The 16,480-nt window shown below is 36.5% G+C and overlaps 2 protein-coding genes and 2 pseudogenes across 4 annotated transcripts; 2 read left to right on the top strand and 2 right to left on the bottom strand.

Annotated features, from left to right (window-relative positions):
* Positions 1 to 1,674, bottom strand: part of LOC104788926 — a 1,761-nt pseudogene extending 87 nt beyond the window's left edge.
* On the bottom strand, positions 3,448 to 4,319 carry LOC104785690 (copper transporter 4-like). Its single transcript, XM_010510948.2, has one exon. It carries the CDS (start codon positions 4,179 to 4,181, stop codon positions 3,738 to 3,740), a length of 444 nt encoding a protein of 147 aa, XP_010509250.1. The 5' UTR covers positions 4,182 to 4,319; the 3' UTR covers positions 3,448 to 3,737.
* LOC104785689 lies at positions 7,146 to 9,356 on the top strand (annotated as a pseudogene).
* LOC104785688 lies at positions 9,797 to 13,489 on the top strand. Of its 3 annotated transcripts, XR_767391.1 has the most exons (7): positions 10,260 to 10,689; positions 10,781 to 10,849; positions 11,000 to 11,080; positions 11,167 to 11,238; positions 11,326 to 11,386; positions 11,594 to 11,660; positions 11,757 to 11,935. XR_767391.1 is itself a non-coding variant. In XM_010510946.2 (6 exons), exons 3-6 carry the CDS (start codon positions 12,206 to 12,208, stop codon positions 13,273 to 13,275), a joined length of 738 nt encoding a protein of 245 aa, XP_010509248.1. In that variant the 5' UTR covers positions 11,591 to 11,660; positions 11,757 to 11,968; positions 12,189 to 12,205; the 3' UTR covers positions 13,276 to 13,489. The 3 variants fall into 3 exon arrangements, 1 of the variants encoding a protein (XP_010509248.1); XR_767392.2 differs by lacking the exons at positions 11,594 to 11,660; positions 11,757 to 11,935 and adding an exon at positions 9,797 to 10,251 and having other exon boundaries at positions 10,619 to 10,689; positions 11,326 to 11,349; XM_010510946.2 differs by lacking the exons at positions 10,260 to 10,689; positions 10,781 to 10,849; positions 11,000 to 11,080; positions 11,167 to 11,238; positions 11,326 to 11,386 and adding exons at positions 12,189 to 12,398; positions 12,516 to 12,652; positions 12,784 to 12,888; positions 12,973 to 13,489 and having other exon boundaries at positions 11,591 to 11,660; positions 11,757 to 11,968.

Raw genomic sequence — 16,480 nt, 5'->3', positions numbered from 1 at the left:
CACCTTGTGTGTTCATGTCTTTCCCTTGTGTCATTTCTGTTACTGTTGATGTATACTCTGATACAACCTGGTCAGGCTCTAGATTAGTGTTTCTTGATTCAGGAGATGACCTGTGATTCAGAATTGGATCTAATAAGTAAATGGCAGAGCAGATAGTTTAACTTTTCAGACGGTATAGTAAGCCAAAGAGAAGAATATATACCCTGAAGCACTCTCTATGTGGAAATTAGATGGTTGTGGAAGGCAAGGGTCAGGCATTCCTTCACAACCAAGATCGAAATCAACTAGTAGCTCCGAAAATGAAAAGTCTTCGCTCAGAAGATCTATGTTGGAAAAATCTATGTCAAACAAATCAGCTTCTGCTTCAGAGCCAGATGAGGAAGTTGAAACCATATCAACAGTGGCAGGTGCTGCATCTAAGTGCATTGTGGCTTCAGTGTCATCGAAGTTGAGCCTTCCTTTCACATGATCTCTTTTACTCGGCATTTTCAATATTAGACTTCACAGGCGAAAACGAAGAAACCATATGGCTCCTTTCCACTGTAAAAGAACCAATTTGTTTGAGAGGACTGACTGTGATTCTCTCCTTGGTAACAATTGTGCAGTTTGAAGGAGTAACTTCTTGCTGGGGACTGACAGACCTATCACTTTGATTAGATGCTTGCTTTTGCGGTGTCCTCGGACAAGCTGAACTGGTCGGAGGAGACAACATGTCTGATTTGTTAAACAAACACTTTGCCACACTTGGCATAATAAGATCAGACGACTTATTAGCTACACCGTTGTTCACAGGCATTTGTGTTTCAGATGATGTTTGAAACGTCAAGTAATCAGCCACCACCTTATCAGCTTGTTGGAGCTTTTTCATCCCTGAATTAAGAAAAAAGAAGACACAAATCAAGTTTAAGGATTATGAAGACTTAAAGGTATCATCATCATCATCATCATAGGATTGAACCCGACTAAGAATGAATCTAAGCCTCTCTCTTTTCTATCTAAACACACACCTGTGTAGATCTAAGAGAATAAAATCAAACCTCTCTCTTTTCTATCTAAACTCTCACCAGAGTAGATCTAAGAGAAAGAAAAACAATTCTCTGCGCACTTAATCACCACCCTGATTAACGTCACAGAGAACTGGGAACACCCCTTCTAAGCCTTATCTTTGTGGCTTCGAAGTTTACAAACATATCCATATTCTAGAGTGCTCAAATTGGCTCGTGGCCTACTCCTAAAATATTTATACACGACTTGAGAAACCCTAGAAGGCGAATCTCCAAGTATCAANGCATTTTCAATATTAGACTTCACAGGCGAAAACGAAGAAACCATATGGCTCCTTTCCACTGTAAAAGAACCAATTTGTTTGAGAGGACTGACTGTGATTCTCTCCTTGGTAACAATTGTGCAGTTTGAAGGAGTAACTTCTTGCTGGGGACTGACAGACCTATCACTTTGATTAGATGCTTGCTTTTGCGGTGTCCTCGGACAAGCTGAACTGGTCGGAGGAGACAACATGTCTGATTTGTTAAACAAACACTTTGCCACACTTGGCATAAGAAGATCAGACGACTTATTAGCTACACCGTTGTTCACAGGCATTTGTGTTTCAGATGATGTTTGAAACGTCAAGTAATCAGCCACCACCTTATCAGCTTGTTGGAGCTTTTTCATCCCTGAATTAAGAAAAAAGAAGACACAAATCAAGTTTAAGGATTATGAAGACTTAAAGGTATCATCATCATCATCATCATAGGATTGAACCCGACTAAGAATGAATCTAAGCCTCTCTCTTTTCTATCTAAACACACACCTGTGTAGATCTAAGAGAATAAAATCAAACCTCTCTCTTTTCTATCTAAACTCTCACCAGAGTAGATCTAAGAGAAAGAAAAACAATTCTCTGCGCACTTAATCACCACCCTGATTAACGTCACAGAGAACTGGGAACACCCCTTCTAAGCCTTATCTTTGTGGCTTCGAAGTTTACAAACATATCCATATTCTAGAGTGCTCAAATTGGCTCGTGGCCTACTCCTAAAATATTTATACACGACTTGAGAAACCCTAGAAGGCGAATCTCCAAGTATCAAGGGATAAGGAAATTGCTTGCTCCTCAAGCTTATCCTTTCCTTATTTTTTGTAGAGAATATTCTTCATATCTCCAAGTGAAATCTCGTCCATATCTTCAATGCCAAGTCAGCAACCTTCCTCGACACATCATCACATCTACTCATGTCTTGCCACGTCAGCTCACGCATCCATGTCAGCAACTCAAGCGTCTGTGATCTGATGCAGCTTCCTGATTGACACAATACTCTGTTCAGCACAACGACTTGTTCCTCACAGCGAGTTGTTCTAGAATCTGCATTTACAAAAACAAGATCAATTAGATTAATACTTACTTTCGTATCGACTAGTTAGCAACACGGAGAGAATGTCATAGATAAAGATGTAGTTTATGCTTTAGGATTCAATCTTAGAGCATATGAGTTTACTTTGAAACATTAAGATATTCTGCATAATGTTGTCTGCTCCATTTGATCTCGAAAACATTATTAATATCGATCAGTAACATGAAATCAAAATTGTTCAGAAAAGAAATCGATAACAGTGACGAATTCTTATAAGAAGATAATATTTTTAAGTATAAAAACGCATAATGAATTTGACAACAAGACATGATAGTTTTCTCCCTTAAATATATTCAAATATAGAAGTTGTTTTAAGACATTCATTATATCAAGATTTAGTGAACATTGCTCAACTAATGCAATTTTTAATTCAAAAATTTACTGAGTTAGTGATTAGATACCAACAATTCTAAAAAAGTTTCAAAATTTCAAATTATGTTGATACTTGTGGTTGTATGTTCCTCTCCGAATTTTTTTTTTATGAATCACTTTTTCAAATATTTTTTAAAATGATGATCTTATGGTCCTTAATATTTTTTGAAATAAAGTATGTTACGTTTTTGAGGTTTTTTTAAAATGAGGTAGGTCATCTAAATTGTTATTTTCTTAAGATTTCATTTGTAAACTTTTTTCTTCCATCGAGTTACCAATTATGGATTTGGTCTTTTAATTAATATATGGTTTGACCAAAAACACTAAAATGAGCAACTTCAACTTTTTAAAAGGTAAACAATTACTAATCCGCGGTAAAATTTACACTTTTTGTGATGAGTATTGAAAATATTCTTTGAATTAGTGAAAAAAATAAAACGTAAACATTCACTAAACCTCGGTAATTAAAAAGTGTTGTGTTTTGTGTCTCTTTTGTACTTGCACGTTATTGAATTACAAAAATATTATCTAGTACTATATACTTTAACTTTTAACTGATAATTTTGCGCAGCTTACACTTCTATGCATTAAACAAAAACCTCCAAAACATTCCATCTTTAAGAAACAGAGGAAATATTATTTTGTTAATTTCCAAAAACAATATATATAACTGTTCTAGTTGTAGATGTATTCCACAGAAGAATTTAGTATTTGTACATTTGGCAAAGTTTTTTTTGAAAAACAAAAAAGTTATTCTCACAATCACAAACAAATAACAAATCACACCAAATGTAACGTACGATACGAATCACAAAACAACTCTCTCTCTCTCTCTCTTTTTTTTACATGTCAATGAACACACACAAATGACAAATCACACCATAAACCAAACAAGTTCCATTCTCGTTTAGTTCGGTGTTAAACCATGCAGATACTGATATTTAACGATTCCTACCCGTCGACTCGACGACCCACATTCCGAAAAGCCCGTCCACGGAAAACGGCGAAACCAAGAGCATGCCCAAAAATCGCGGCTAGGAAAACGCCACCATTAAACGAAACAACAGCAAGAATCACAAGGTAGCTAAAGCCGGACTTAACGGCAAACATAGCCGTGCGGAAAGCAACTTTAGCAAGCTTATTAGCACCCGGTTTGATGGAGTCTGCGTCAGAGCACCGAGTTAGCCACTCAGCAAAGAACGCCAAAAAAAACACGAAGATAAGTGCGAGTGCATACATCCCACGGTCAGAACCAGGCCACCCTGAGAAGAGCACTTGGCAGTTGTAACCCCAATAAAAAGTTGGGTGTAACAGTGACGGTCTGTGTGGCGTTTGCGTTTGCGTTGTAGTGTTGGTGGTGTTCCAAGCCGCTACTACGTTTTTGCTCGACAACATTTTCTTTTAATTTGGTGGGGGAAAAAAAAAGAGAATTGGGAGAGGTCGTTGTCGTAGTGGACATAGGGGGACTCAGCTAGTCTTAGCCTATAAAAAGTATTTCGTCTTGAGAGGAAGAGACTGGTCCTACTAATTATATGCTATGTTCTTGTTATGAAGCAAACTCGAGATTTCCTTGTCGGATTTTTCTTTCAAAAAAGCTTTACTACGTCCATCAATAAAGTATTTATTTGCCGTATATTTGTACTCAAAATTCGTTTTTTTCCAGCTTATATATAAACAAATTAATGCATATATATACATATTTTGTAAGCTAAGTAGCTAGCTAACTATAGGTAAAGTATCTTCTTCTTCTTTTTTTTGTCTACGTAATATTTTTATTTTCTTAAAGGTTTTTCTATATATAAGTTACATAAAAAAATTAAAACATGATCCAATAAAATGTAAATTAAATTAAAAACGAAAAATTGATCTTATATTTTGAAATTGTGTCGGTAGAGAAACAGTTAAACGACATGTCTTTGATGTTTACTTTACAAAAAGAAAACATAGAAAATAAGTAAAAAGAAGAAGAGCTATGGCTGTATTATAAAACAAGAAAAGGAGAGATGCATGAGATGGTATGGAGCTATAGTTAAAAGCTTTTTCAAAGTTATGGTCAGTACTGAAGGCCAATGCAGCGGCTCTAGTTGGGAAAGATTTGTCTTAACAATTTGGAATTTAATGATGGCGAGTTTGAGAGCGATTCTAAGGGTTGATCCAGGTTATGGTGATCCGATCCAAGTGATCAGTGTGGCTTCGACTTCAAATCTACAAAAAGGAGAGTTTTGGACAATAAGAAAGAAGATTTCAACCCACTTTCTTCGGAAGTCGCCACACATATCTATGTGCGGATGTCATGGCAAAATATGCTTGTTCCTTCCCATGTTATTGTGAAGTTCTTGAATCGTGATATTAATTGGCTATGTGAGACCTATATCTAGTTAATGGTTAAGACTTAAGATGGATAAATCACAACTTGTATATTTTGCGGTAGTGAAATATAGGTAAATTATGTTTGAGAGCGGGAGAGAAGGAGAGCTATATATATGTTTGTGTTTATCTACCACAAACATTGTGAAAGACATATATAGACATTTCATGATTTCAAACAGAACCAAAACCGCAGGATCACTCTCAACTAAAACCAACTTATACGGATAAGCTAAGCCAAGGAGATCTACTCAACTAAAACCAATTACTTTACACTTTTTGCGATGAGTAATTAAAACCTATTTCAAAATTACACTTTTTTTTTCTCTAATGCATTTCAGAATTCCACTTGATTGATGTAAAAGCGTATAGATTCGATCCATTGGTTTTGAATCTAGATCTAATGTCAAGGCACACCTATATATTTGAAAAATAAAATCAATTGAAGTCCCTAGCTTTCTATTGGTTTTCTTCAGCGGAAACAGTGCTTTCAATAATGCGAAAAAAAAAAGGAGAGTGATAGCAAAATAACCCACACAAAACAATTTCATGCATCTAAGCCGGACCAAAAATTTCCTACGAAATCATTGTCAGCTTTCTTACTCATCACATCATGCGGTACCACCACCCTTTGGACCACCTCAATTTGACAAAATCACATCCAACAGATCTTATCAAACTAAAATGTAAGAGGAAGTACCAAATTTAGAACACTAAACACCGCAAGTTCTACATATTTGAGTTGTACAAATCTCATCCTAGCACCACTAACCATAATAAAGACACAACTTCATCTGTTACATGTTTTAATATCAGAATATATTAAATCAGAGTAAAGACAGGATATTTTAACGGAAGAGAGTGTAATAAATAAAGAAGGAATTAAATACAGTAGTAGATAGATAGATAGTAACTGAAACTCAAGTGTTTGGACTTTAGTGGCAGTTTTAAGTACTTTGCTTCGGACAGAATCATCTTCTTCTACAACAAACACACACTACAGTCTTCGTCTCCCTTCCTCTTCTACCTTTTTTTTGTTTTGATTTCGCGCCACCACGCTTCATGCTCTTCTTTATTCTCTCTTAGAGCTTTCTCTACCTGTCAATATCTTAATTAAAAATGATTGAACAAGTTATTTATCTCTAGTAGCTTCTAAGATAAACTCAAACGTAAACAATATATTTAGTGATAAATGTAAATTTTCTTAATTAAGATATTGACATTATCAATAATCAGACAAATACTATTCTTCTATCATCATACCTTCATGAATTTCAAACTTTTATAATCATTTTGACAATTCAATCTCATCGATCTCTCATTAGATATAGCGGACCATATCTTTATGAATAGTGCTCGCTCAATCCATGCACACATTTAGCTCACTAGTAGTCAAGTATGAATTGATATCTTCTTCGTGACAGTCGTTTATTTCTTTTTTCTACTCGGTTATGAATTGATTTATTCTTTCTGACAATCATTTATTTTCTTCAATAGTAAGTTGTGATCTCAATGTCTCAGACTTTAAATGCTAAATTAGCAACTAGCCGACAGAACCGCTCGACTGATGGAGAGACGTATAGTGGGTCAGTTCGTGTCAGCCAGGATTCGGCGCTTCGGATTCTTCACCAGCTTGCCACAGACAACCACAACGATCCACAGGGGACCCTAGCTTTTATCGCTGATTTGATAGCAAGGTTTAACCGATCCAACAATTTCCTATGAAATCATTGTCAGCTTTCTTACTCATCACATCATGCGGTACCACCATACTTTGGACCACCCCAATTTGACAAAATCACATCCAATAGATCTTATCAAGACAAGATTTCCAAATCAAACTAAAATGTAAGAGGAAGTACCAAATTTATAACACTAAACACCGCAAGTTCTACATATTTTAGTTGTACAAATCTCATCCTATCACCACTAACCATAATAAAGACACAACTTCATCTGTTACATGTTTTAATATCAGAATTTATTAAATCAGAGTAAAGACAGGATATTTAACGGAAGAGAGTGTGTAATAAATAAAGAAGGAATTAAATACAGTAGTACTAGTAAGTAGTACTAGTAACTGAAACTCAAGTGTTTGGACTTTAGTGGCAGTTTTAAGTACTTTGCTTCGGACAGAATCATCTTCTTCTACAACAAACACACACTACATTCTTCGTCTCCCTTCCTCTTCTACCTTTTTTTGTTTTGATTTCGCGCCACCACGCTTCATGCTCTTCTTTATTCTCTCTTAGAGCTTTCTCCGATCTGCCTGAATTTTTCTCCGTAAGTGGTCCCTAATTCCCACTTTTACCATCTCTCTGTCTCTCTCTGGTTTTGTTTGAAAAAAGAAAAGGGAAAGTGTCAATTTCGTTTTTGCTTTCTCTTTCTTCTTCTTTGCTGATTTTCTTAACAAAGGTTTCTGATTCTCCTAATTTTTACTTAGATCTGTGTTTGTTTGTGTGTGATTGATTCCTAAGAACTACTCTAGAGATCTACTGATACTCTTTAGAGCCTCAATTCTTCAAAGATACTTTAGCTTTGCTAAGAATTGAGTATGAAGGTATTCAATTGTATGACTCCATTGAGTTCTCTTGTGATTTAATTACGTTTTAATTCTCTCCTAATCTTTGTTTTTATTTTTACTTCCATGTTATGTCTTATAATTTGCAGAGTGTTTAGTGTAAAAGGTGGATGAAGAAACTAAGATTTGGTATATAGTCTTGAATGCAATATAGAGCCATCACTGCTTTGAGGTGATTCTTATATCACTATCACTATGGTGAGGCAACAAAGAGCCTCCAAGGTTCATGAGGATAGATATCCCCTGTGTCAGGGCAAGGATGAGTCAGTGAAGCATGATATGTTGGATCCGCCAAGGTATCTAAGAAGAACTAGAGAAGATTTCCGCGGTAAAGCGCTCAGTTTTGGGGTTTTGGATTGGAAACAGTTGGAAAAATGGAAGGATACTAATGCAGAGGGAAGCAAAGGGTCTTCATGTTGTAGCTATGAGGAAACTGCTGCAAGTTCCTTGGAACTAGATTTATCAACCGGTGTTGTCAAAAGACTGGAGGTGGATTTGAAGTCTCAACAACACATGAGAAATCACAGTTTCTCACTTAGATCACAAGCTTATTCAGATGCAATGGATGCTGATACTGTGATGAGAATGGATCAAAAGGGCAAAAAAGATCATCAACTTCTGAGTATGAAGCAGAAAGAACATCAAGTATCTCCAAATAAGAGTCTATTAAAGAAAGAGCTAAGTAATGCCTCTGAGCTTAGCTCGTGTATCTCTCCAGGGTCAGAGACAAGTTCCAAGCTTTTATCTGAGGTATCTAGTACAGTTGGATGTCAAGATAGAAGGCGTGATATCGAAGGCGAATGTTCAAGTCCGGTAACTGTGGTTGAAAGAAACCAAAATTTTGTTGAGAAACCATCTTTGTTGGATCAAAATATTCACATTTTGACATCTAAAAAGGGAAGAGACGCTTCCCCTAACCGGCGGTTTAGCTTCAGCTTTAGTCAGATGAGTAGAAGTTTCAGTTCCAAAGAAAGCTCATCTCATGCTTCAGCTAAATCAGGTCCTTTGACATTCAACGACTCAGTGTACCCCAATATATCACCACCAAACCAGAACAAAGCCAAAGGGTCACAGCAGAACTAGATCATCAGGTCCTATATTAATACCCGAAACCGAAAAAAGGAATGTCGTCCCATTACAAGTGGCTTCAAAACCAATAACCATTACAAGTGGGAACTGGTTAGGCCGCCACAAGAATGAACATCCATTCGTACATACAACAATTGGTCATATGAAGACTGTTACTTCTTCAACCTCAGACTCATCAATCCACAAATCAGAATCTGTTCTGTTCGGTCCTTCAACCAATGAAGAGCAATTGTTCAGACAAGAAACATGCGTCAGAGACAAAGCAGAACTACAATATAAGGATAGACAAGTGAGGGAGCATGTGAGGAGGGAGGATTCAATATAAAACCGTATTTGTCAATTGACAGACATGCTTCTCCATAATCAGAATATTTACTTAGAAAGTAGAAACCTTCGTATGTAGTAGTATTGTTTAAAAGTTGCAAATTGGCCTTCGTATGTAATTTAATTACCCCCGACATTTGTAATTTAATTACTCCCGACATTACATTCGAAATTTTAAAATAAAGCGTCAATAATGGTTGGTGGGCTCATCATCTCGTGACCACTGACAACTTTTTTGTTTTGTCTGAACCAACAAAAAAAAAAAAAAAGCTCTTTATCAGAATTTAAAAAATTTATAATATTGAACGTGTTTTCTCCTATTTCGAATAGTATAGTAGAATCTTAATCATAATTAATCACTAGAATAACGAATTATTCCTTGGTAAATGTTGAGTCTCCAATTTTGCATAACCAGTCTAAAGAAGGTGTGAGGATATATATATAACAACTATAGAGTATCATTTATTTATTCAACATGTGATAACTAATGTTGGAAAATGTTAGATATTTTAGATAAGGGAATTTTAAAAAACACAAAAAAAATCACGAAGTTTCATAGGATGAAAGAAACTTTATTTTTCTCCGTATAAATATATTTCTCTAAATAAATTATTCTTTGGGGTTTGAATTTTAATAATTTTTGTTTTTGTATTTTTTTAATGTAAGTTTTAATACTAATATTCAATTCAACCGTTTCTTAAGTCTTTATATTATAATCAGATTCTTTAAGCTTCTTCTTTTTTTTTTTTTTTTTTGAATTTCCCGTCTTCGATCTCTCTGTTTATTTTTGTATTCTTTCGTTACCTCTCTCTCTTCTTCTCAGATCTAGATCTAGATCTAGATGGATTTGACCATCTAAATCGTTGACCCCCTCGAGTTTGTGTTCGTATAGGCTTCATAAAAATCCGACCTTTTTCCGGCGAAAAGCTCGAGACTTTAGAGTTTGTTTTCAATTTTGGTGTTTTGGTTTTTGGGAGGGGGTTGATGATGTTGAGCCAATTTGTTGGGTTGTGGAAGTATTTAAATGGAACTGATTGTCACAAGACAAGAACGAGAACAAACAAGAACAAGATGACGCTTTACATTCGTCGTGAATCTTCCAAGGTTCTTTTTTTTGTTTCTCTCCTAATTCCAAATCCTGCGTTTTTTTGGTTGTTGAGATTTTTGGCTGATTTGTTCTGAAAAATTCTGCACTTTTCGATTTAACTTTTGTTTCATTTTACTGAGAACTTTGATATAATATGAGAGTCACTCACTAATTGAATTGGATCGATAGTTCTTATGCTGATGCTGAGTGTTTTAATGATGGATGATTCGTGTTTCTCTTAAGTTTGAAGCCTGAAATAGAAAACGTAGTAGGACACTGTAAACTGTGATCATAGTTTTAGTGAAAAGCTTGTGCCTTGGGTTTCGTTTTGAGTTGAATACAGTTTTTACTTGTTTCGTATGGTGCACTACATTCATGGTTTAGCTGCTAAAGGAGTTCATTATATTCATCGCCCAGGACCAACGCTTCAGGATCTTGGGTTCTTTCTTCTTCCGGTTTGTCTCTTTAGATATATCAGCTATATTCTCTGTTCTGCTGACTTCATTATTCTTCGGATCATAATGGATGGCTTATTGCTTTGTACAGGAGCTTGGTCAAGAGAGAAGCTACATAAGTGAAACTGTGTTCACTAGTGTGTTTGTTTCCTTTTTCCTGGTGAGTCTTTTGATCTTTTGATAGTCCTAACTCCTCAGTATTCTAAGATTTTTGTACTATTTGGCTCTCTTTCTGGTGACAGTTTTGTGTCAGATCAGCCATTGCATTATGATATTTCGATATCTAACACTCCTTGAGCCTCTCTTGCAGTGGACTTTCCATCCATTCATCCTGAAAACCAAAAAGATATACACCGTTTTGATATGGTGCAGAGTTCTAGCATTCTTAGTTGTAAGTGCCCTGCCTTACTATTTACTCGCTGAGATTACTTACTTTGTCTTGTTAATATTGAAGTTTGACGATGTTTCTGTTTTCAGGCCTGCCAGTTTCTCCGTGTTATAATTTTCTATTCGACTCAGCTTCCTGGCCCTAACTATCACTGTCGCGAGGTAAATCAACTGAGAGATAGTTACACAATGTCATATCTGTCTAGCCGGTTAAGCTTAAATCTTTCCCACTTTTTTTTTCTTCTACAGGGGTCTAAAGTTTCCACGTTGCCATGGCCCAAAAGCGCTCTTGAGGTGCTAGAGATTAACCGTGAGTAATCATACATATATCTCTTTCCCCAATCTCAGATTGTGTTCACACGCATTTCTTTGTTTGCTTATGTTCTCATACTATGATCTCATCAGCTTCATGGGGTGATGTTCTCATACTGTGAAACACTCTTTTGTTTATACGAAATCCTCATCAGGTTCATAAAGCTGTTTGGGTGGCTGATTTGTCTTTGTGTTTTTTGAATAGCTATCTAACGCATGTGTCTTGGGAGTTAAAAGGAGTTCATCTCCCGTTCTTCTCTCTCCAAACCAAGGTGAGACACCCTTGTTATTCGTGTTTTGCTTTTCAGTAATTTTGAGGATCTTAATTCATTAATTAATTTTTTTTTTTTTTTTTTTTGTAAACAAAGGTTCAAAATGGGCCCAAAAATTCAAGGCCCAAACACTGAGAAGGAAGAAGAAGCTGAAACAAGCTGGAAACTTTTCGGAATTCAAAAACAAACGCGGAGAGAGTGAGAGAGAGAGGGGGACTAACAACAACATCGAGAGCTCGAGCTTGGCAAGCTCAGAGAAGAAGGAAGAAGAAGAAGAAGAAGGAAGAAGAAGAGACGCCAAGTAATAGGTGATCTTTCTCTTATCTAAGCGATCTGGTGATTTGGATTTTCCTATTTTTGAATTCGCATTTTGAACATTCGCTACTTTGAATTCGCATTTGTGATTCTGATTTCGCCTTAGAAGCTTAGAAGCCATGTCGGGAATTAGAAAGCTCTAACTGGAAGATAGGATTCGGGAATATTTTTGAATTCGCATTTTGAACATTCGCTGCTTTGATCCTTGATTAGGATTTTACTAAGAAGCCATGTCGGGAATTAAAAGTCTGCAAGATAAGATTCGGGAAAGAGAAGCTCAGAAGCGTAGACTAGGCCAAATGTTTCAAAATATCCGCATGAAAGACAAAACGGGAGAAATTGGTCAGGGGAAACTCGATGAAGTTGATATGGTCGAAGACATGAGTCTGAGTGATGATGAGTTGCTCGCTCCAATTCCAACAGGTACAGTTCCTATAACGAGACTTAGATTGGGTGCTCCTTCTTCATCTTTGTTATATGTGATGTACTTGAGATTGAGATTGGGCTCTCCTTCCTAATCTTTGTTAATCTGTGATGTAGTTGCGAAACCAGGAGATATGAAAGTAGGTTCTTCCTTGAATATGGCAAATCTGCAAAACCCCTCTTCGGTTGCTGAAGCCAAAAGAAATCTTCCTGAGTCAACAGGTTCTGCAGATTCACTCGCATCATTAAATCAGGTACATTGTGATTACTTTTTGGATGTAAATTTTGTATTTGGTGTTTTGCTATGTGATACCTATATATCTTCTAGTTAATGGTTGAAATGGATAATGTTTGAAAGGGCTTACATTATTTTGTTTTGTAACAGCTCATGCTGTCACAGAATCTGGCGATTCAACAACTCGAAGCTGCTGCTTCTTCTTCAGACTTGCAACACTTGAATTCTCTAATTGATGTGGTGGCTCGTAATCAGGTATACGATTTTATCTTGTTTCAGTTTTATTTCTTTCCTCATTCTTTTCTTTAACAATAACAAAGTTTTGTTTTTACTTTACAGGATTCCATTTTTGCACTTTCTCAGAAAATATCTGGAACTGTTTGCCTCAGCCACGAAACCACTCTTGAGATTCTAGGCAGGCTCGCCACGGGTAAAACAATACTTCAGGATGATATCCCCGAGAAGCTCACTATGATGGCACATCTGATTGCAGGGATACAACCATCCGACGACCTCTTCATCTCAGGGGCTCAACCCGTTCTTCAACAAGTTGAGAAGCTACTTGACACTTTGATTTACTTACCAGTACCCGCCACTATTACGAAGCGTCTCCGTGGGCTCATCGCTTCCTTACGTCCTTGATTGATGAAGTGTTCTCTATATTTTCACTTCTTCTTAAGGTACTAGACTTTCTGAACAAGCAAGCATATGTTTTTACTAAAACTGATATATCGTTATAGTGTTGTGATATGTCCTATTGTTGATCCTCTAAAACGATGAGATTGTTGATCATCCGCATATATAACTGAAACCGACGAGTAAACCTTACGTTAGAGCGTTGTCCCTGAATATGTCAGTCCTCCTCCGAGTCATTGTATAAGATCGAAGGAAAGGTTTGTGTGTCTTGCAGAGTGGACGTCTCTCTGCTAGACAGAGTCTTTTCACTCTCCTTGATTGATGATGTTTTGTCGAGCAAAAGCTTAGTGGTGTTGCAGAGTAGAATACTCTACCTCGGATAGAGTCTTCTCGGTGGTCCCACCAACAGAAACAATCTTTCTTCGTCTTCCCTCTCCCAAACTCAAAACCAACGCAAACACCATTAAAAACTCTTAACATTGAGTTGTTCATTTATTTCATTACTAGTGTATACCCGGTGGGAAAAATTCTTAAAATTTAGATTTGATAGTATATTGTACATATGTCAATCTTTTGTTCATATAGTAACATTCAGTTGATGGTTAATCCATTAAATAAAAATGAACACAGTAAAATAGTTCACTTAATACAGTTAATATAGTGATCTATATTTAGATTTTCGAAACATCTTTGTTTGATTTCAAATAGTATATGTTAATTTTTTATATCGAGCATATCTAATCTCTGTCTTAATTAATATACATGCTTTTCTTCTTCAAAATTCATAATACACTCTGATTAAATATCTTCATTGTAGTTTGTTTCATCTATAACTTTTTTTTTGTTGGCATTGCCGCATTGGTAGTAAATAGAAAAACATGTAACTGAATTTAAAATAAAAATGTAAATTGTACTCGAAGATCTTTTATGTATATAGCTGATTCAAGATTTTTTTGCTTTTATATATGATGAGCATACATATTATTAACATATAACGTATAAACATGTTGACAAAAACTAAATATACCGTATAACTACTTCTTACATACTTTGAAATAACCAAAAATAGGTCAAATCTAATAATTTTTTAAACTAATGAATATGTTAAGTAAATATATATACAACCAAGACATGACCTATATAACCTTCATGGGATTCATGAGACGTTGAAGGAGAAAATAAAACTTTAAAAGGATTTGTTGTATGTTTCATGACTTTTATAGTTTTAAAAGAAAAGAATTATGTGTGCTCAATGAGAAAGATATGGTGGGTTGAGGATGGATACAGTTTTTCTTTGGGTTTTTTTTTGTTGTTGTTGTTGTTGTAAATGTGAGAAATAAGTGGGAAAAAAAAACAGAATATATTGGCGTGATCATGCTTATAATATCCTCTTTCTCCCAGGCACGACTATCGAGAGATTTTTCTTCACCACGTTTTCCGGTGCCGGCGAGGCTTTTTTCCGCCGGCGTTGGGATCTATTTGACCAACCTCTAACTCATCTCTTCTTTACCTTTCTTAGTGTAATCTTTTTTAAGCTTTTTCCCCAAATTTTTCCCCTTTTTATCTCTTTGAAAACCCTAATAAACTCTGACTCAGATCCCACCAACGACCGCCGGTTGTCCCTGCCGCTACTCCATTCACCGGAGAGGTTCTCTCCGCAAATCTCGGGCTCCAACCTTACTCACCCCTCACTGTGGAATTTTCAAGTGGAACTAGGATTTTCCCCAGTGGACCTAGTTCCCATCGCCGATCCAAACAAAGGCCACCGGATGTTCCCGCCGTTATGTCACGCACCGGAGTTGCTCTGTGTAGCACAGACATCTCCATTACTCTCGGGAAGCCGCCACACCTTTGCTTCAGCTTGGCAAACGTTTGTAAAGTTAGGATTTTCCCCAGTGGACCTAACTATTAATGGCGACACTTACCACGACTACCCCTTGGCGCTGCCGATCTCTCACTCGCCGGAGAAGGTTCACGCAATGCAGATCTTCTCGCAATCCTCTGGCGGCGACCAGCCAAGACATCCTTTGCCTCTGAATCTAGGGTTTTTCCCAGTGGACCTAGATTTCAGATTAGGCCCATTAAGTCACAAAAGCCCTAAGTCCTTTAGTCCATCCCAATTAGGCAATATTAGCAGGTTCAAGCTCACTTCCTCATCGTCTATGACTCGCCTCAACCAAGCTCTGTTCTGTCTCTCAGTAATCAATGGTCGAAGACTCCATTGGCGAAAGGTAACACCAGTTCCGTTTTGGCCACTCATATATCTTGTTCAGAACCTCGCTTTAGTTGTTGTTAGGAGCTTGTGGTTTGAGTATAAATCTTTGCGGTTATATAGCCTATGTTCCTCGATCTGCTCTAGCATAAGTGATATGTTTGGCCTTGAACTCATGTTCAATGACGAGTATCATTTAAGCTGGTCATCTGATGTTTCCAAGCATCCTTCTATCACCAAACCCATCATCTGGATCCTGTTTCAATTGACCTGTTATGCGTCTTATCGAAGTGATCAAATCCTTAGGCACTGGATGGTAAAACAACCTTGCCTCGACTTCAAAACCATAGTCGTCCGGATCTTTGCTGGTTTGTTACGATCGGTAGTGCTTCTCGCCCCGATGGATTTCAAAGCATCGATTCTTTTCTCAACGTCTCAGCGTCTTAGTATTATGACCGAGACAAAACAACTGTCCTCTGAGTTTCTCGAGGATGGGCTTTCGACCTACCAGGATCTCACATGTACCAAGGGGCTCTCATGCTCATGGTTCACAGCTCTCTTGGATTTACAGTCGATGAATTATCTTTCTAACCTTGTGGCATTGGGGAATGCCTTCCTTTGTATTACTTTAAACTCTGAAACTTTTGCCTCTTGTACTTGTATCTGTTACTATCCTGAATGAATGAAAGCAACTGGTTTGACAAAAAAAAATATATATATATATTGGCGTGATCTACTTTCTAAAAAAACAGAAATCGAAATGCTAAAAACATTCTATATTTTGGGAAAAAAGCTTAAAAATACCTCATCTATTTTTTATTTGGAAGTTTAATACCTCGTCTTTTTTGGTTGAAGGAAAAATACCTCATTTAATTAAAACGTGTGATTTAATACTCAAACTAAAAAATGTTGTTAGTTTCATACTTACGATTTTTTGACAAAAATAAAATTCCGTTTTTACCCTTAGTATATCAATTAATAATTAATTTTAAATGACAT

The sequence above is a fragment of the Camelina sativa genome, chromosome 5 (assembly GCF_000633955.1).
Source record: "Camelina sativa cultivar DH55 chromosome 5, Cs, whole genome shotgun sequence".
Lineage (NCBI taxonomy): Eukaryota > Viridiplantae > Streptophyta > Magnoliopsida > Brassicales > Brassicaceae > Camelina > Camelina sativa.
The sequence above is the reverse complement of the archived record's forward strand: the minus strand, read 5'-3'. Positions and strand labels throughout refer to the sequence as shown.